Genomic DNA, 20706 nt, shown 5'->3' on the forward strand with positions numbered 1-20706 from the left:
GCACTGTGTGTGTGTGTGTGTGTGTGTGTGTGTGTGTGTGACACAGCGTGTGTGTGCACTGTGTGTGTGTGTGCACTGTGTGTGTGCACTGTGTGTGTGCACTGTGTGTGTGTGTGTGTGACACACTGTGTGTGTGTGTGTGTGCACTGTGTGTGTGTGCACTGTGTGTGTGTGTGTGTGTGTGTGTGACACAGCGTGTGTGTGCACTGTGTGTGTGTGTGCACTGTGTGTGTGTGTGCACTGTGTGTGTGCACTGTGTGTGTGTGTGTGTGTGACACACCCTGTGTGTGCACTGTGTGTGTGTGTGTGCACTGTGTGTGTGTGTGCACTGTGTGTGTGTGTGTGTGTGTGTGTGTGCACTGTGTGTGTGTGTGTGTGTGACACACCCTGTGTGTGCACTGTGTGTGTGTGTGTGCACTGTGTGTGTGTGTGCACTGTGTGTGTGTGTGCACTGTGTGTGTGTGTGACACAGCGTGTGTGTGCACTGTGTGTGTGCACTGTGTGTGTGTGTGCACTGTGTGTGTGTGTGTGTGTGTGTGTGTGCACTGTGTGTGTGTGTGTGTGTGTGTGCACTGTGTGTGTGTGTGTGTGACACAGCGTGTGTGTGCACTGTGTGTGTGCACTGTGTGTGTGTGCACTGTGTGTGTGTGTGTGCACTGTGTGTGTGTGCACTGTGTGTGTGTGCACTGTGTGTGTGTGTGCACTGTGTGTGTGTGTGTGTGCACTGTGTGTGTGTGTGTGTGTGTGTGTGTGTGCACTGTGTGTGTGTGTGTGTGTGTGTGTGTGCACTGTGTGTGTGTGTGTGTGACACAGCGTGTGTGTGCACTGTGTGTGTGCACTGTGTGTGTGTGTGTGTGCACTGTGTGTGTGTGTGCACTGTGTGTGTGTGCACTGTGTGTGTGTGTGCACTGTGTGTGCACTGTGTGTGTGTGTGCACTGTGTGTGTGTGTGTGTGTATGTGCACTGTGTGTGTGTGTGTGTGTGCACTGTGTGTGTGTGTGCACTGTGTGTGTGCACTGTGTGTGTGTGTGTGTGTGCTGTACCCTGATCTGTGTGTGACACACCCTGTGTGTGTGTGCTGTACCCTGATCTGTGTGTGTGTGCACTGTGTGTGTCTCTGTGTGTGTGTGTGTGCTGTACCCTGATGTGTGTGTGTGTGCACTGTGTGTGTGTGTGCTGTACCCTGATGTGTGTGTGTGTGACACACCCTGTGTGTGTGTGTGCTGTACCCTGATGTGTGTGCACTGTGTGTGTCTCTGTGTGTGTGTGTGTGCTGTACCCTGATGTGTGTGTGACACACCCTGTGTGTGTGTGTGTGCTGTACCCTGATCTGTGTGTGTGTGTCTCTGTGTGCGTGTGTGCTGTACCCTGATGTGTGTGTGTGACACACCCTGTGTGTGTGTGTGCTGTACCCTGATGTGTGTGTGTGTGACACACCCTGTGTGTGTCTCTGTGTGTGTGACACACCCTGTGTGTGTGTGTGCTGTACCCTGATGTGTGTGTGTGTGACACACCCTGTGTGTGTCTCTGTGTGTGTGACACACCCTGTGTGTGTGTGTGCTGTACCCTGATGTGTGTGTGTGTGCACTGTGTGTGTCTCTGTGTGTGTGTGTGTGCTGTACCCTGATGTGTGTGTGTGTGCACTGTGTGTGTGTGTGCTGTACCCTGATGTGTGTGTGACACACCCTGTGTGTGTGTGCTGTACCCTGATGTGTGTGTGTGTGTGTGTGACACACCCTGTGTCTGTGTGTGTGTGTGTGCTGTACCCTGATCTGTGTGTGTGTGTCTCTGTGTGTGTGTGCTGTACCCTGATGTGTGTGTGTCTCTGTGTGTGTGTGCTGTACCCTGATGTGTGTGTGTGCACTGTGTGTGTCTCTGTGTGTGTGCTGTACCCTGATGTGTGTGTGACACACCCTGTGTGTGTGTGTGCTGTACCCTGATGTGTGTGTGTGTCTCTGTGTGTGTGTGCTGTACCCTGATGTGTGTGTGTGTCTCTGTGTGTGTGTGTGCTGTACCCTGATGTGTGTGTGTGTCTCTGTGTGTGTGTGCTGTACCCTGATGTGTGTGTGTGCACTGTGTGTGTCTCTGTGTGTGTGCTGTACCCTGATGTGTGTGTGACACACCCTGTGTGTGTGTGTGCTGTACCCTGATGTGTGTGTGTGTGTCTCTGTGTGTGTGTGTGCTGTACCCTGATGTGTGTGTGTGTGTGTCTCTGTGTGTGTGTGTGCTGTACCCTGATGTGTGTGTGTGTGTGTCTCTGTGTGTGTGTGTGCTGTACCCTGATGTGTGTGTGTGCACTGTGTGTGTGTGCTGTACCCTGATGTGTGTGTGTGTGTGACACACCCTGTGTGTGTGTGTGTGCTGTACCCTGATGTGTGTGTGTGTCTCTGTGTGTGTGTGTGCTGTACCCTGATGTGTGTGTGTGTGCACTGTGTGTGTGTGCTGTACCCTGATGTGTGTGTGTGTGACACACCCCATGTGTGTGTGTGTGTGTGTGCTGTACCCTGATGTGTGTGTGTGTCTCTGTGTTTGTGTGTGCTGTACCCTGATGTGTGTGTGACACACCCTGTGTGTGTGTGTGCTGTACCCTGATGTGTGTGTGTGTGACACACCCTGTGTGTGTGTGTGCTGTACCCCGATGTGTGTGTGTGTGCACTGTGTGTGTCTCTGTGTGTGTGTGTGTGCTGTACCCTGATGTGTGTGTGTGTCTCTGTGTGTGTGTGTGCTGTACCCTGATGTGTGTGTGTGTGCACTGTGTGTGTGTGTGCTGTACCCTGATGTGTGTGTGTGTGACACACCCTGTGTGTGTGTGTGTGCTGTACCCTGATGTGTGTGTGTGTCTCTGTGTGTGTGTGCTGTACCCTGATGTGTGTGTGTGTCTCTGTGTGTGTGTGTGCTGTACCCTGATCTGTGTGTGTGTGACACACCCTGTGTGTGTGTGTGCTGTACCCTGATGTGTGTGTGTGCACTGTGTGTGTGTGCTGTACCCTGATGTGTCTGTCTCCCCAGACCTGCTGTTCGGGCTGCCTGGCAGGTACAGCGGTGTCCACCTGTACAACCGGCGGCGCGTGGTGTCCTACACCGTCACCCTGGGGCTGCAGCGCTACGACTCCAGGTGAGGCTGCCCTGGGCGCTGCTTTCTGCTCCCTCATCTTGGCTTTGCTTGTGCTTTAGGGTACCTCCCCTCTCTGAAGGTGCTGTGAGTTATGGAAATAAAACAGTCTGAGTTCTCAGCTCCTGTTCACAGCCGTGTCTGCAGCAGCCAGAGCTGCCAGGGGCTGTTCCTGTGGCACCCAGGGGGCTCTGGTTTGGCACTGTTCCTTCTACACACACTGGTTTGCTTTCCAGTAAACACTGGTTCAGCTGGACAAAACACCTTGGCAGTGCTGGCCAAACTGGTGTGGACCTGAGGACTCAGAGCTGCACAGAACTCCCCAAGGGATGTCTGGGATGGAACTGGCAGCACAGGAGTTGAAACTTGCTCTTCCAGATGAGCCTTGAGGGCCGTTGTGGCACCTTCCCTCAGCCATTTTACACAGAATCCTGTAATTCTGGGAAAATCCTGGGGCTGTTTGAGGCCATGGCAGGTTCTGTTCCACAGGCCCAGACTTTAAATAAAGCTTTGGCCGGTCTGCCCAGCAAACCTTTGTAGAAATCAAGGTCTGGGTGGTTGGGGCCAGCAAGGAGCAGCTTTGGGAGCAAGGCTTGGAGAGAACCATGGTCCCTGGAGGTTCCTTTGGAGCTCTTTGGGACAGCTCAGTGACGTGCTGCTCTTCCCCAGGTTCCTGAGCAGCCTCCGCTCCCGCCTGAAGCTGCTGCACCCCAGCCCCAACTGCAGCCTGCGGGAGGAGAACGTGGTCCACGTGCACTTCAAGGAGGAGATCGGCATCGCCGAGCTCATCCCGCTCGTCACCACCTACATCATCCTCTTCGCCTACATCTACTTCTCCACACGTGGGTCTGGGGGCGCTGCCTGGGGGCTCAGGGGTGCAGGCTCCTGTTCCAGCAGGAGAGGTGGTGCTGGAATTCTACCCTGAACTGTCACCGAGACAATTCCTACCTGTTTACCTGATTCCTGCTGATTTGCCCCTCTTAGCCAGCGTGTTTCAGTCCTTGTGAAACACCTCCCCAGCTGGAGGTGTCTCCCCATCCCTGGAAGTGCCCAAGGGATAGTGGAAGGTGTCCCTTTCCATGGCAGGGGGTGGAATGCGATGATCTTTAAAGTCCCTTCCAACACAAACTATTCCATGATTCTTTGATACCTTCCAAGGTGTTTTCTGTCTTAAACACCCTTAGATGCCACAGGAATACCTCTGTTCCTGGTTTGTTTCATCCATTATCAGACAGATCATGTTCTGAGCTGGTGGGTTTAAACCTCTCTGGTCACATTTCAGTTTGGTTTTTCCCACCTTGGTGCAGTGCTGGGACTGCTGGGAGCTGTGGTTCAGCATTGTCCCCTGTCCCACCTTGTGCTGGGAGCTGTGAGCTGTGGTTCAGCATGGTCCCTGTCCCACCTTGTGCTGGGAGCTGTGGTTCAGCATTGTCCCTGTCCCAGCTTGTGCTGGGAGCTGTGGTTCAGCATTGTCCCTGTCCCAGCTCATGCTGGGAGCTGTGGTTCAGCATTGTCCCTGTCCCAGCTCGTGCTGGGAGCTGTGGTTCAGCATTGTCCCTGTCCCAGCTCGTGCTGGGAGCTGTGGTTCAGCATTGTCCCTGTCCCACCTTGTTCTGGGAGCTGTGGTTCAGCATTGTCCCTGTCCCAGCTCGTGCTGGGAGCTGTGGTTCAGCATTGTCCCTGTCCCACCTTGTGCTGGGAGCTGTGAGCTGTGGTTCAGCATGGTCCCTGTCCCACCTTGTGCTGGGAGCTGTGCTTCAGCATTGTCCCTGTCCCAGCTTGTGCTGGGAGCTGTGGTTCAGCATTGTCCCTGTCCCACCTTGTGCTGGGAGCTGCGGTTCAGCATCATCCCCTGTCCCACCTTGTGCTGGGAGCTGTGGTTCAGCATTGTCCCTGTCCCACCTTGTGCTGGGAGCTGTGGTTCAGCATTGTCCCTGTCCCAGCTCGTGCTGGGAGCTGTGGTTCAGCATTGTCCCCTGTCCCACCTTGTGCTGGGAGCTGTGGTTCAGCATTGTCCCTGTCCCAGCTCGTGCTGGGATGCTCTGGGAGCTGCCCTGCAGACACGAGCACCGTGGTACCTGCTCTCCTGGCCTGGGGGATGTTTGCTGACCTGCTGGTGCTGCTCAGGATGAGGATCCTGTCCCTCTGGTGTCAGCTGTGTTTGCTGTCCCTGCTGACGTGGGCTGGGCGCTGTTTTCCAGGCAAGATCGACATGGTGAAGTCCAAGTGGGGCCTGGCGCTGGCGGCGGTGGTGACGGTGCTCAGCTCCCTGCTCATGTCCGTGGGGCTCTGCACCCTGTTCGGCCTCACCCCCACGCTCAACGGCGGGTACGTGTGGGGCACGGGGATCCTGGGGAGCCTGGGGAGCCTGGGGAGCCCCTGGGGAGCCTCTGGGGGGCTGGGGACCGGCTCCTGTGCTGCTGGACACGCTGCTGGCCAGGATCACCCTCAGGTGCAATGCAGGGATGCAGGACATGTGTTCCTCTGCTGGCCAGGCCTCCTGGAGATTCCTGGCTGCTGAGCAGGTGGCTGTGTGTGCCTGAAGCAGAGGAATTGCTGGGATAGTGTGTTATTCCTGGAGCTGAGCAGGCTCTCCCACAGCCTCCTCCCCCATTCTCTCTGTTGAGAGATTCCCATCCCCGAGGAGCTCAGCTCCCATCTCTGTCCTCTGCTGCTGCTGCTGCCTGGAGGACTCACACAGGTTATGGGCTGGAAATGCTTTCATTAAAGGCAGGCCCGAGTTGTTCTTGCTGAACTCTGGAGTCTTGGGCATGAACAAGAAGCTGCCCACGAGAGGCTTGTCTGTGTTGGTGGTTTCTCACTCACTGTGGACATTCACTGACATTCCCCCTTCCAGTGTCTGAGGGAGCCTACAGGGAAGCTGGAGAGGGATTCTTCATCAGGAGCTACAGTGGTAGGACAAGGAGCAGTGGTTCAAACTGAAAGAGGGGAAATTTAGGTGAGATAGACAGAAGAAATCCTTTGCTGTGAGGGTGGTGAGGGACTGGAGTGGAGTTCCCAGAGCAGCTGTGGCTGCCCCTGGATCCCTGAAGTGTCCAAGGCCAGGCTGGACAGGGCTTGGGACGTGTCCCTGCCCATGGCAGGGGGTGGAGTGGGATGATCCTTGAAGGAGGTGGGACACACTCCCTGCCCCTCCCTGGTGAGTGATTCCCCATCCCCAGTCCCTCACAGGCTGTTCCAGTCCCATCTCTGTCGTTGTACCCGGTGCTGAGAGCAGAGGGGTCTGTCCCCACCCTGGGAAGCACCAAGATTCACTCAGTGGTGCTCACAATGGGCCTTGCCCAGGAATTCCTGCAGCTTTGTAAAAATGGTGATTCCTGCCCAAGGCAGAGGAAACACAAACCTTTTCCTTGTGCAGTGTGACACTGAGGGAAGGGACTGGGACACGGGCTGGTGTCTCCTCATGTCCCAGGGCTGTGTTTGCTCCAGACTTTCCTCTTTCCCTTCTTTTCCCCATGGATCTGCTCTTCACTTCTGCTTCCTGCAGAGAGATATTCCCGTACCTGGTGGTGGTGATCGGCCTGGAGAACGTGCTGGTCCTCACCAAGTCCGTTGTGTCCACGCCCGTGGACCTGGAGGTGAAGCTGCGCATCGCCCAGGGTAGGATCCTGCTCTGGGAGACTGCAGAGGGCAGAGGGGGGACAGCCAGGGGCTGGGGAGGGGGAACGGGCTCATTCAGCTCTGGGAAGGAGGAAACAAGGTGGGCTGTACAGCCTTCTGTTTGGAATTCCAAGAATATAATGCTGCTGTTGTGGGCACTGCTTTTTGGGATGGTTGGCTGAAATAAGCTAAATAAATATAAAAAATATTATTGGGGAGGTGTGGATACTGAGCACTGTCCTCAGGTCATGGATATCAGAAGGGCAGAACACGAGTCCTACAAAATCCCCCTGAATGTGTGACAAAATGATCTTTTCCATTCTAAAAGTGCTCTGTGCCTGTGGAAGGATTTGAGCGTGCTCACACCAGGGATAAATGGGATTTGCAATCTGAAAAGCTGTTTCTAAACATCAGGGAGAGGAGATTCCAGAGGGATGCTGATTTTAATTTTAAAAATGCTAGTGGTTTGGGTCCTAGATGGGAAACAGGACTGAGAACTTCAGTGGGCCTTTGCACTCGGGAATTTCAGCCTGGAGGGGCCTTTTTGGCCTGTTGCCTGTAGGTTCCTGGTTTTAAAGAGGAGAAATGCAGCTCCTTTTGCTGTGTTGATGTCTGGCACAGTGAAGAGGCTCCCCTGAGCTGTCCTTGCCCTTCCCCAGGCCTGAGCAACGAGAGCTGGTCCATCATGAAGAACATGGCAACAGAGCTGGGGATCATCCTCATCGGGTACTTCACCCTGGTCCCGGCCATCCAGGTGAGCAGGGCTGCTCTGGGCCGGCAGGACAGAGCCCCAGGCACTGCAGGGAGCCTCACAGAGACAGGGAACTGCCTGGGCTGGAAAAGCCCTGGACACCATCAAGTCCAGCTGTTCCCCAGCACTGCCAAGGCCACCACTGACCCATGGCCCCAGGTGCCACAGCCATACAGCTGTCAAATCCCTCCAGGCATGGGGACTCCACCCCTGCCCTGGGCAGGTCCAGTACCTAACAGCCCCTTTTGGGGAAGACATTTTCCCTAATTTCTAATCTAAATCTCCCCTGGCACAACCTGAGGCCTTTTGCTCTCATCCTGTCCCTCGTTCCTGGGAGCAGAGTCACAGGGTTCTGATGGATTGTGGCCAAAAGGAACAAAGAATGTGCATTAGAATAAACATTCTTGGATTCTCACGTGGGCTCATCCAGCCCTGCCCTCCCAGCCAGCGGAGGAGGCTGGTGCCGGGGTTTGTCAGGTTGTCACTGCTGTGTCCCTGGTTGTGAGGTGAAACAGGAGCTGATCCCTGTGTCCCACCCGCAGGAGTTCTGCCTCTTCGCCGTGGTGGGGCTGGTGTCAGACTTCTTCCTGCAGATGTTGTTCTTCACCACGGTGCTGTCCATCGACATCCGCCGCATGGAGGTGGGCACGGAGCGCGGGCCGGGCCCGGGGGAGGGAGCACAGCCCCAGCATCTCACTCCCTAAAGAGAGAAATCATCAGCTCACAGAGGCTGGAAAAGGCCCTGGAGATGATGGAGTCCAACCACCCCCAGCACTGCGTTCACTGCTGACCCCTGTCCCCAGGTGCCACATCCACCTGGCTGTTAAATCCCTGTCCTGGGCAGCTGAGCCAGGGCTGGACAGCCCATTCCAGGCAGGAATTCCTCCTGATACTTAACCTGAACAACTTGAGGCTGTTTCCTCTCATCCTGAGCTGTTAAACGTTCTGGTTCTGTACTTGGTTACACACACAGGGACTGGGAACAGAACTTTTGAGGGAAAAGACACTCTTAGGGAGGACATGGAGCTGTGGGAGCAAATCCAGAGGAGGCATCAGGTTGATTAGAGGAGCAGCTCTGCTGTGAGGAGAGGCTGAGAGAATTGGGGTGATACAGCCTGGAGAAGGAGAGCTTAGACACCACTTGTGGCCTTCCAGGACCTGAAGGGAGCCCACAAGAAAGGTGGAGAGAAACTTTGGACAGGTTAAGGGGGAATGTCTTCAAACTGACAGAGAAGGTTTACATTGGATATTAAGATAACTTCTCTGGGAGGGTCTGAGGCCCTGGCACAGGTGCCCAGAGCAGCTGGGGCTGCCCCTGGATCCCTGGCAGTGCCCAAGGCTGGGCTGGATGGGCCCTGGGTCACCCTGGGATGGTGGGAGGTGTCCCTGCCATGGCTGGGGTGGCACTGGGTGGGCTTAGAGATCCCCTCCATCCCAAGCGTTGGGTGATTCCCTGAGTGTGTAAATGCTGATTTGGGGTGAATGGGCTGGGAGGAGCCACGGGCAGCACCGAGAGGCCGGGGGAGGATCAGGAGGGATGGCTCAGCCCCTGACCCCTCACCTTTCCTTTTGTGTGTTCCAGCTGGCCGACCTGAACAAGCGGCTGCCCCCGGAGTCGTGCCTGGCGCCGGCCAAGGCTGCGTGCCGCGCACGGCCGCACACCCTGCACACCCCGGCAGTGCAGCACAGCCCTCACAGCCAGCACACCCTGCACAGCCAGCACACCCTGCACAGCCAGCACACCCCGCACAGCCAGCACACCCCACACACCCCACACACCATCACCCTGCAGCCGTCCTCGCTGCGCAACCTGCGCCTGCCCAAGCGCCTGCGCGTCATCTACTTCTTCGCTCGCACACGCCTGGCCCAGCGCCTCATCATGGTACGTGGGGATGGCTCTGCAGCTGGGCTGGTACCTGCCAGGGACACACCTGGGCTGGGGACACACCCCTGACAGAGACACACCTGAGCTGGGGACACACCCCTGACAGGGACACACCTGAGCTGGGGACACACCCCTGACAGGGACACACCCCTGCCAGGGACACACCTGAGCTGGGGACACACCCCTGACAGAGACATACCTGAGCTGGGGACACACCCCTGACAGAGACATACCTGAGCTGGGGACACACCTGAGCTGGGGACACACCTGAGCTGGGCTGGTACCTGCCAGGGACACACCTGAGCTGGGGACACACCTGAGCTGGGGACACACCTGAGCTGGGCTGGTACCCTGCCAGGGACACACCTGAGCTGGGGACACACCCCTGCCAGGGACACACCTGAGCTGGGGACACACCCCTGACAGGGACACACCTGAGCTGGGGACACACCCCTGACAGGGACACACCCCTGACAGGGACACACCTGAGCTGGGGACACACCTGAGCTGGGCTGGTACCCTGACAGAGACACACCTGAGCTGGGGACACACCCCTGACAGGGACACACCTGAGCTGGGGACACACCCCTGACAGGGACACACCCCTGACAGGGACACACCTGAGCTGGGGACACACCTGAGCTGGGCTGGTACCCTGACAGAGACACACCTGAGCTGGGGACACACCCCTGACAGGGACACACCTGAGCTGGGGACACACCCCTGACAGGGACACACCCCTGACAGGGACACACCTGAGCTGAGGACACACCCCTGACAGGGACACACCTGAGCTGGGGACACACCTGAGCTGGGGACACACCCCTGACAGGGACACACCTGAGCTGGGGACACACCTGAGCTGGGGACACACCCCTGACAGGGACACACCTGAGCTGGGGACACACCTGAGCTGGGGACACACCCCTGACAGGGACACACCTGAGCTGAGGACACACCCCTGACAGGGACACACCTGAGCTGGGGACACACCCCTGACAGGGACACACCCCTGACAGGGACACACCTGAGCTGAGGACACACCCCTGACAGGGACACACCCCAGCCAGGCCCAACTCACCTCCACGTCCTTGTTCCCACATGAGTCTGGTGCTGCCCCATGGGGTCCAGAAGCAGATTTCAAGGCTGGCTGAGTCTCAAGATGATTTTACAAGCAGAAGTCACAGTTTGTTCCTGCAGATGTGGACTGAGGGCATTTGGGTGATATTTTGCACAAGGTTTCACTCTTTGCAGCTGCTGCAGCCACAGCACTTGTGGTCCTGCTTGTCCCCAGTCTCTGCTTTGGATGTCTCTAATGGAATTACAGGGTTCTCTGTGTTCCCAGCCCAGTCAGCCAACACTGGCAGTCTAAATTCAGTCCCCAGATGGTTTCAGAGCAGTGGGTCCTGCACAAGTGCGGACCCAAAAACCCAAATTGAGCCATTCCAGCCCTGTTTGGGGGTGCCAGACATGCTGGTCCCAGCTGTCTCCTTCCTGCTGGGGGTTTGGGGAGAGAAGCTGGTTCTGAGCACCACGTGGGTCATGGAAACGTGGTGTCCAGGTTGTGTGTGTGCTGGGCAGAGCTGCAAGCCTTCCCAGGGAGCAGTGCTGGGAGCAGGAAACGCGGGGTACCCGTGGCTGGGGTGCTGGGGGCACTGAAGGGAGCTGTGTCTCATCCTGCACAGGCCGGGACAGTGATCTGGATCGGAATCCTGGTCTACACCGATCCTGCTGGGCTCCGCACCTACCTCACGTCCCAGGTCACCGAGCAGAGTCCCCTGGGGGACGCGGGCCTGCCTCCCATGCCCGTTCCTGGGGGGGTCCTGCCTGCCGGGGACCCCAAGGTGGACCTGTCGGTGTTCCCGTCGGAGCCGATGCAGCTGCCGGAGAACCGCACGCAGCAGCGGGAGCAGCAGCCGGGGCTGGAGCCCAACCAGCACTCCTGGGCCCAGGGAGCCGAGGGCAGGGGGAACGGGCAGCTGGAGCTGGGAACGGAAGCAGAGGTGACCTGGGGAGCAGAGGATGAGGAGATCTGGAGGAAGCTTTCCTTCAGGCACTGGCCAGCCCTCTTCAGCTACTACAACATCACCCTGGCCAAGAGGCAAGTGGGCTGGCATGGAGTGCCACAGGCACTGGGCTCTGGGCATGACGCCGTGGGTTTGCCTTCCTCCTGTCCCTCGTGCTCCTCACTCACATTGCCCGGTTCCGTGGGGCTCACTGCAGGTGTGTTTGAGCAGGTCCCCGGGGGTGGCCAGAGCTCACAAACCCTCCAGGGCTGTTCCTCTCTGTGCTCCTGCGTGTTTCACGTGCTTGGTGTCTTGTGTCTTCCTTCACCCTGGCACTGAAGTTGTAAATTTTGCCAAACAAGAAAAGGAGGCTCAGGGGGGACCTTTACAAGAGGGGGGCTCTGTCCCTGACAGGAGGGGGAAGAGTTGGGCTCTGCTCCCAGGGACAGAAGAGGGAACAGCCTCACGTTGTGCCAGGGGAGGTTCAGGTTGGATATTGGGAAGATTCCTCCCCCAAAAGGGGTGTCTGGCCCTGGCCCAGCTGCTCAGGGCAGGGGTGCAGTCCCCAGTGCTGCAGGGATTTTAAAGCCCTGCGGATGTGGCACTTGGGGACAGGGTTGGGGGTGGCCTTGGCAGTGCTGGGAGGATCAGTCAGACTCGATGGTGTCAGAGGGCTTTTCCAACCTCAGGAATTCCAGAATTGTCTGATACAATCATCTGTAAGTGATGGAAATAGTACAGGTGAGGAAGAGCCATCTGAGCTGAAGAAGCTTCTTGGTGAGACCCCCCAGCCCACAGGAAACGAGATCCTTACTTAAATTCATGGCATCCACTTGATCTCTCATTGGGAATTCATCCCACTCTTGGCTCTTTGAAGGGTTCAAACCTGGGCAGTGACTTTAGAGGAGAGTATTTCTGAGGAGATCTTTAGTTGAGAGCACCTGAAGTTAGAAAGCCCCCTGAGACCTGCCCAGCCACCTGTGCCCGTCCCCTGGTGTCACCCTAAGCCATTCCCGCTGTCCCTGCTCAGGTACATCAGCATCCTGCCAGCCATCCCCGTCACGCTGTACCTGAACCCTCAGGAGGCCCTGGAGATGCGGCACCCGCAGGAGGCGTCGCGCTACCAGCCCTTCCTGGCGGGCAGGCCGGACACGGCAGCGCAGCCGGAGCCCCGCGGCCACCAGGACCTCACCCTGTACAAGTAAAACCTTCTGCCTCCACCCCCGGGGGCTGCTCTGGGCTGCTCCTTCCGTGGGGAGAACAAGGAGCTCCCGAAGCTGCGGTGCCCAGCTCGGGATGCTCCGCTGCAAAATGAAACCGATCCCTCCCGGCACTTTTCCATCAGCTGAGGGCAGGAGTGGGCTGTGCACGGAGGCCCCGAGGGCAGCACGGGGCTGAGCACTGGGTGACGAGGACAGAAGGTCAATTTGGGGCTTTAAATGTGATTTGATAGAACCCCAGAGTGGCTTGGGTTGGACAGGACATTAAAACAAACCCAGTCCCACCCACCCTGTGCCGTGGGCAGGGACACCCTGCACTATCCCAGCTTGCTCCAAGCCCCGTCCAGCCTGGGCTCGGACACTTCCAGGGATCCAGGGGCAGCCACCACCTCGATACCATTTGATAATGATTTATTGGGTGTTAGATCAAACTCCCTCTGGAGAGGACAGCTCACAACCCCTGCCTGAATCTGCAAGTGCTGAACACAGTGTTATCCCAGTCCCCAGCTGGTGTTTGCTTAAAATCTTAGCTGCTCGTTACTTTCCTTACTGAAAAGCCTCAAAATCTCATTGAAATTGTCATTTTCCCATTAAAACACCCCTTCATTTCCAACAAATCTCTGTAATTTGTTGCAAAGCTTTCTCAGCTCAGAAATTCTGACCAACACACGAATAATCCCGATCCAGGATTTCCCAAATCTATCCGTGGGCTAGGAATTGGAATTGATTGTGTTAACCTTTTTGTGTCTGTGTGTGTCTGCCCCAGGGTGGCTGCTCTGGGCCTGGCGTCGGGCATGCTGCTGGTGCTGCTGCTGTTCTGCCTGTACCGGGTGCTGTGCCCCAAGAACTATGGGCAGAGCGGGCCGGGCCGGCGCCGCAGGGGGGACCTGCCCTGTGACGATTACGGCTACTCGCCCCCCGAGACCGAGATCGTGCCCCTGGTGCTCAGGGGACACCTCATGGTAGGTGTAACTCAGAAATAAATACGTAAAGGATAGCGGGGCGCGGAATTCCTGCGGCACGTTCTCGTCTCCTCCCGGGACTCTGTGCCAGGATCACACACTCACCACCTCTGCCTTCCATTCCCTGCTCTGCTGGGACAGCTCCAAGGGACAGCTGGGTGTGGCACTCGCTGCTCTGGGCTGGGTGACAAGGTGGGGATCAGTCACGGGTGTGACTCACTCTGGGAGGATTTTTCCAAGCGGGATGAGTCTGGGATTCTTCCTGTTCTGAGATGAAACAAAGCTCTTGGGCACCCAGACAGATGGGTTTGGAATGCTGCACTGTGTCTCCCAGAAAAGCTTCATCTCTGCTCCTGATCCTGCCTTCCAGCTGGAATGGAACTTTCTAGGCAAGGCAAAACAGAGGAGTCTGTTGGATTTGCAGCAGTCCAGTGCACACTGAGGTCTCTGGGCAGAGATTCTGGAATCCCAGAATGGTTTGGGTTGGAAGGGAGCCAGAGCCACCCCTGCCACGGGCAGGGACAGCTCCCCCTGTGCCAGGCTGCTCCTGCTCCAGCCTGGCCTCAGACACTTGCAGGAACATATCCTCACCATCCCTCAGCTCCTGAACCAGCTTTGCTGTCAAATCCATCATCTCTGCAGTTCTTCAGCCACAGCAGGTCAGGATCCAGAGGCCTCGGGAGTGCCACCCTGAGCTGTGCTTGTCCTTCCTTCCTCGCAGGACATCGAGTGCCTGGCCAGTGACGGGATGCTGCTGGTGAGCTGCTGCCTGGTGGGGCAGATCCGCGTGTGGGACGCGCAGACGGGCGACTGCCTCACGGTCATCCCCAAGCCCAGGTAGGGCCCTGCCCTCCCACAGCCCCGAGCTGCCGGGGAGCGCTGGCCAGCGGAGGGGCTGAGCTCTGTCCCCCCTCGCAGGCTGCGCAGGGACAGCAGCGGCATCTTCGACTACCAGGAGGGCTGGGATCCCAGCCCCGATGGGAAGAACGGGCTGGAGGACTCCTTTGAGAGCAGCCACCAGCTCAAACGGCTGCTGGGGCCCCCCCAGCCCCCCCTGTTCTGCGACCAGCCCGACCTCACCTCCCTCATCGACACCAACTTCTCGGAGCACGCCAGGGCGGCCGAGTCGGAGCCGCGGCTCCGGGCCGTGGGCGCTCGCCACAAGGACTCAGGATATGACTTCAGCAGCCTGGTTGGGAAGGTGTACGAGGAGCACGGCGGCTCCAGCTGCAGGAACGTGAACTTCCCGGGGCTCTCGGCCCCGCACGGCCCTGCCGCCTTCTGCGGGAGCGGCGGCCGCTCCCCGGCATGCGCCTCCGACGACGGCGGCTGCGGCGGCCGCCGGCGCAGCCTCGGCGACCGGAGCCTGGGGGACGAGGCCTGCGCGGGATGTGACAAATCCTCAGCCCTGCCCTCCTGGGGAGGGGACCTGGAGAGCTCCGTCTGGAGCCTGGAACTGCAGGGAAACCTGATCGTGGCTGGCAGGAGTAATGGGAAGCTGGAGGTGAGGAACGGGGACACAGACACAGAAGGTGGAGAGATGAGGAACAGGGACACAGTAACTGGTGGAGATGAGGAGCAGGACACAGGGAAGGTGGAGATGAGGAGCAGGGACACAGTAATGGGTGAGGATGAGGAGCAGGGATGCAGGGATGCAGTAATGGGTGAGGATGAGGAGCTGGGATGCAGTAACAGGTAGAAATGAGGAACAGGACACAGGGAAGGTGGAGATGAGGAGCAGGGATGCAGTAATGGGTGAGGATGAGGAGCAGGGATGCAGGGATGGGTGAGGATGAGGAGCAGGGATGCAGGGATGGGTGAGGATGAGGAGCAGGGATGCAGGGATGGGTGAGGATGAGGAGCAGGGATGCAGGGATGGGTGAGGATGAGGAGCTGGGATGCAGTAACAGGTAGAAATGAGGAACAGGACACAGGGAAGGTGGAGATGAGGAGCAGGGATGCAGTGATGGGTGAGGATGAGGAGCAGGGATGCAGGGATGCAGTGATGGGTGAGGATGAGGAGCTGGGATGCAGTAATGGGTGAGGATGAGGAGCAGGGATGCAGTAATGGGTGAGGATGAGGAGCAGGGATGCAGTGATGGGTGAGGATGAGGAGCTGGGATGCAGTAACAGGTAGAAATGAGGAACAGGACACGGGGAAGGTGGAGATGAGGAGCAGGGATGCAGTGATGGGTGAGGATGAGGAGCAGGGATGCAGGGATGCAGTAATGGGTGAGGATGAGGAGCAGGGATGGGTGAGGATGAGGAGCAGGGATGCAGTAATGGGTGAGGATGAGGAGCAGGGATGCAGGGATGGGTGAGGATGAGGAGCAGGGATGCAGGGATGGGTGAGGATGAGGAGCAGGGATGCAGGGATGGGTGAGGATGAGGAGCAGGGATGCAGTAATGGGTGAGGATGAGGAGCAGGGATGGGTGAGGATGAGGAGCAGGGATGCAGTGATGGGTGAGGATGAGGAACAGGGATGCAGTGATGGGTGAGGATGAGGAGCAGGGTGCAGTAATGGGTGAGGATGAGGAGCAGGGATGCAGTGATGGGTGAGGATGAGGAGCAGGGATGCAGGGATGGGTGAGGATGAGGAGCAGGGATGCAGGGATGGGTGAGGATGAGGAGCTGGGATGCAGGGATGGGTGAGGATGAGGAGCTGGGATGCAGTGATGGGAGGCAGGAGGTCACAGCCTGGGAGCACAGCACAGGGAGCTGCTCAGGATCCCAGACCCCGCTGTGTCCAGTGTTCCTCTGGCCAGGTTCACTGCAGTGACCCCTCCTCCCCAGGTGTGGGATGCCATCGAGGGGACCCTCCGCAGCAGCAATGATGAAGGACAATCCGGCATCACAGCCCTTGTCTTCCTCAACAACAGGTAACTCCTTGTGCAAGTGCTGGGAGATCCCCAGCCCCGGCTCCGCGGCAGCAGAGGCTCAGCTGGGATGTCTCTTCCTTAGAACCAGTGTTATGGAATATCAGGATATTCCATACCTGGAATATGGATTTCCATAGCTGGAAGGAACCCCCAGGGATCCTGGAGTCCAACCCCTGGCCCTGCCCAAGACACCCCAACAACCCCACCCTGTGCCTGAGAACTCTGTCCAAACACCCCTGGGGTCTGGCAGGCTTGGCTGGAGCTGTGACCGTTCCCAGGGGAGCCCATTCGGTGCCCAGCCGCCTTTTCTTGCTATCCAACCTCATATCCAGCCCAATCCTTCCGTGTATCCACCTCCCACCAGCTTTCCTGGCTCCAGGTCTGCTCCAGCAGCCACTTCTCCAGCCCTCAGTCTTGCCAGTAGCTGAATATGCAGAGGGTTTCAGGGCTGGGAGGCCTTTGGATCTCTGCCATTGTCCAGTCCATTGGGAGCTGTGTCTGGTGTCCCGGCCCAGCTCCGTGCAGCCTCCTCTGGGGAGCGGGTGGGCTGTGCTTGGCCCAGGGGTGCCGGCTCTGGGGCTCGGGGAGGGGCCTCTCCTCACCCCCCATGTCTCCCTCAGGATCGTGGCTGCCCGGCTGAATGGCTCCTTGGATTTCTTCTCTCTGGAGACACACACGCCCTTGAACCACCTGCAGTTCCGAGGTGAGCGGCTGTTGGAACGTCAGTGCGCTGTCCTGGGCTCCTGCCTTCCCCTCCTCCCTCTTCCTCCTCCTCATAGCCGAGTCTTCCTCACACCCACTTCAGCTTTGGTGCCAGCTGCTCCAGAAGCTGCTCCAGAAGCTGCTCCAGAAGCACCCGGAGCTGTGCCCAGCTGAGGGCTCCCTGTGCTGGGAACATCCCCATGCTGGTTTTCCCCAGGGCACGGGGCCAGGGGCTCCCATGTGCTCCCAGCACTGCCCTCATCCTTCCTCTTCTCTCTCCCCTCTCTGTGTCACCCGTTCCCACCCCAGGAACAGCCCGAGCCCCCGCTGCAGCCACAGCACAGCCCAGGCTGGCCCAGGGGCTGGTCAGAGCACAGGGATCCTTTGCTTCTGGAGCAGAAGAGAGGGAATGATTCAGATGGGGAGAAATTCTTCCCTGGGAGAGTGGGGAGGGACTGGAATGAGCTTCCTGGAGAAGCTGTGGCTGCCCCATCCCTGGAAGTGTCCAAGGCCAGGCTGGACATCCCAGGAGCAGTCTGGGCCAGCGGAAAGTGTCCCTGCCCCTGGCAGGCAGGGTGTGGGACCAGATGGGCTTTAAGGTCTGTTCCATCCCAAACCAGTCTGGAATTCTTTGGGCCTGTTGAGCTCCTGTGTCCTGTGTGGCTCTGGAGCACAGAGGGTTCACAGCGATGCCAGCCCTAATTCCATAAAGCCCAGCAGACAGAGCCCCCCAGAGCCCCCCGAGGCTCAGCACCCGGAGCCCCCCAGAGCCCCCCGAGGCTCAGCACCCGGAGCCCCCCGAGGCTCAGCACCTGGAGCCCCCCGAGGCTCAGCACCCAGAGCCCCCCGGAGCCCCCCAAGGCTCAGCACCTGGAGCTCCCCAGAGCCCCCCGAGGCTCAGCACCCAGAGCCCCCCGAGGCTCAGCACCCAGAGCCCCCCGAGGCTCAGCACCCGGAGCCCCCCAGAGCCCCCCGAGGCTCAGCACCCGGAGCCCCCCAAGGCTCAGCACCCGGAGCCCCCCGAGGCTCAGCACCCGGAGCCCCCCAAGGCTCAGCACCTGGAGCCCCCCAAGGCTCAGCACCCGGAGCCCCCCAGAGCCCCCCAAGGCTCAGCACCCGGAGCTCCCCAAGGCTCAGCACCTGGAGCCCCTCAGCCCACGGCAGGGGTGTGACACCGCTGTGCCCCGGAGCTCCGGCCAGCTCTGCGGTGTTCTTTCACACTCCGGTGCAGAGGAGTGCCAAGAGTGGGGAATCACTGGAGGAATCGCTGGGGGAATTGCTGGGGGAATCACCGGGGGAATCCCTGGGGGAATCACTCAGGAATCACCGGGGGAATCACTGTGGGAATCCCTGGGGAATCACTGTGGGAATCACTCAGGAATCACCGGGGGAATCCCTGGGGGAATCACTCAGGAATCACCGGGGAATCACTGTGGGAATCACTGTGGGAATCACTCAGGAATCACCGGGGGAATCCCTGGGGGAATCACTCAGGAATCACCGGGGAATCCCTGGGGAATCACTGTGGGAATCACTCAGGAATCACCGGGGGAATCCCTGGGGGAATCACTCAGGAATCACCGGGGGAATCCCTGGGGGAATCCCTGGGGAATCACTGTGGGAATCACTGTGGGAATCACTCAGGAATCACTGAGGGAATCCCTGGGGGAATCGCCGGGGGAATCACTGAGGAGTCACTCAGGAATCGCTGGGGATTTAGCTTTTCCCTCAGTGAAACCCCCAGAGCCTTGGGCCGCCCCAGGCTCTGCGCTGCACGGTGTCAGGGGTGGAGGCAGGAAAGCAGAGGAGTCTCCTGGACTGGAGTTCCCAGGGATGGTTTATCAGGGAAATGAGGGATCCGCACCAGAAGGGCTCAGGTCCCAGCGAGCCCCGAGCCCCCTGTGCAGGGCTTAAATCCAGCCCCAGCCCCAGGGGCGGGAACAAACCACGGACCAATGGGGAACCCCGAGGGGCGGGGACCACAAATTCCTGACCAATAGGGACACACGGAGGGAGGGAGCAAAATACACTGACCAATGGGGCCTCGAGGGACAAATGATTGACAGGGAAGGATCTGGAAGGCAGGGTGGGGTTTACAATGATGGGCAGGGCTGGGGTGACAGACAAGGGACTCTGAAGGAGGAAGGGAGGAATTTGTTTTGATGGATGTGGAGAAACCGTTCCACTTAACCTGTGCGGAAAGGAACAACCAACCAACAGTTTGAGCTTTGCCAAAAGCCGGTAACGGGACTGCAGCGGGCGCGCGTGTCCCCGCAGGAGCCGCGGGCAGGAGCAGCCTGCCGCCGTCGCCGGAGCTGGGCCGCGGGGCCGCCGTGCGCTGCCGCCTCACCCACAGCGTGGCCTGCGCGCACCACAAACCCATCACCGCGCTCAAGGCCGCGGCCGGCCGCCTCGTCACCGGCAGCCAGGACCACACGCTCAGGGTGAGGGGACAGGGACGGCCGTGGGGCACGCGGGGAGGGGAGCTCGGGGCTCTGATCACCCGCCTGCGTCGGAGGAGAGGGGAGGACGGAGCCCGGTGAGCGTCACCCCGAGCTGAGTGTGACACCCTCACACCTCAGGAGAACTATGGAATCGCTGAGCTTGGAAAAGCTCTTCAAGAGTATCAAGTCCAGCCAGTCCCCAGCACTGCCAATGCCACCACTGATCCATGTCCCCAAGTGCCACGTCCACAGGGCTTTTCAATCCCTCCAGCAATGGGGACTCCACCCCTGCCCTGGGCAGCCCCTTCCAATGCCTGACCACTCCTTCCATGAAGGAGTTTTCCCAATATCCAGCCTGAACCTCCCTCTCCTCCTGTCCCTGTTCCCTGGGAGCAGAGCCCGACCCCCTGGCTGTCCTCTCAGGGACTTGTGCAGAGCCAGAAATTCCCCGTGAGCCTCCTTTGCTCCAGCCTGAGCCCCTTCCCAGCTCCCTCAGGGATTCTCCAGCCCCTTCCCTGGACACACCCCAGCCTCTCCTGGGCTCTCCAGGATTCCAGGGGGTCCCTCAGCAGGGCCAGCACAGAAGGACAACCCCTGTCCTGGTGGCCACCCTGGTCAGGTGCCGCTGGCCTTTTACCCCCCTGGGCACAGCTGGTCACGTCCAGCAGCACCCCAGGGTCTCCCCCAGCTCTCCAGCTCCTGTGTCCCCAGACTGGAGCATCCCATGAGGTTGCTGTGACATACCCTGAGTGGCAGATCCAGGCTCTGGGATGTCCCCTCTCCCCTTCAGCTGTCACCACCCTGCACTGCCCACCGTGCCCTGGGCTGCAGCACCCCGAGGCACCACGGGCCAGGGGGAGCAGGTGGGATCTGGTGCGTGGTGGGGAGCTCAGGTGGCAGCAGCCTGAGCTGGAGCCTCACTCCTGCCGCAGGTGTTCCGGCTGGAGGATTCGTGCTGCCTGTTCACCCTGCAGGGCCACTCGGGAGCCATCACAGCCGTGTACATCGACCAGGTACAGGGAGCTGCTGGGCCTGAGCCCTCACCTGCCTTCACACCTGGGCTCACCTGAGCTCACAGCTGAACCCAGCCCTGAGAACACAGCCCATACCTGGCTGCATCCCT

General features: G+C 58.9%; 1 protein-coding gene across 2 annotated transcripts in view; it reads left to right on the forward strand.

Annotated features, from left to right (window-relative positions):
* SCAP (SREBF chaperone) overlaps nucleotides 1-20706 on the forward strand; it is a 47543-nt gene that overhangs the window by 24456 nt on the left and 2381 nt on the right. Inside the window, exons 5-20 of one of the 2 annotated variants that reach the window (XM_086851483.1) lie at nucleotides 3010-3115; nucleotides 3782-3954; nucleotides 5314-5440; nucleotides 6621-6733; nucleotides 7393-7487; nucleotides 8027-8125; nucleotides 9067-9366; nucleotides 11055-11470; nucleotides 12406-12576; nucleotides 13362-13557; nucleotides 14279-14394; nucleotides 14476-15061; nucleotides 16352-16437; nucleotides 17058-17140; nucleotides 19396-19583; nucleotides 20516-20596. In XM_086851483.1, coding sequence (XP_086707609.1) covers nucleotides 3010-3115; nucleotides 3782-3954; nucleotides 5314-5440; nucleotides 6621-6733; nucleotides 7393-7487; nucleotides 8027-8125; nucleotides 9067-9366; nucleotides 11055-11470; nucleotides 12406-12576; nucleotides 13362-13557; nucleotides 14279-14394; nucleotides 14476-15061; nucleotides 16352-16437; nucleotides 17058-17140; nucleotides 19396-19583; nucleotides 20516-20596 — 2936 coding nt within the window. The remainder of the gene's footprint in view (nucleotides 1-3009; nucleotides 3116-3781; nucleotides 3955-5313; nucleotides 5441-6620; nucleotides 6734-7392; nucleotides 7488-8026; nucleotides 8126-9066; nucleotides 9367-11054; nucleotides 11471-12405; nucleotides 12577-13361; nucleotides 13558-14278; nucleotides 14395-14475; nucleotides 15062-16351; nucleotides 16438-17057; nucleotides 17141-19395; nucleotides 19584-20515; nucleotides 20597-20706) is intronic. The other variant, XM_086851548.1, reaches the window with a different exon arrangement.

The sequence above is a fragment of the Cyanistes caeruleus genome, chromosome 1, assembly GCF_971803275.1.
Source record: "Cyanistes caeruleus chromosome 1, bCyaCae1.hap1.1, whole genome shotgun sequence".
Classification (NCBI taxonomy): Eukaryota; Metazoa; Chordata; class Aves; order Passeriformes; family Paridae; genus Cyanistes; species Cyanistes caeruleus.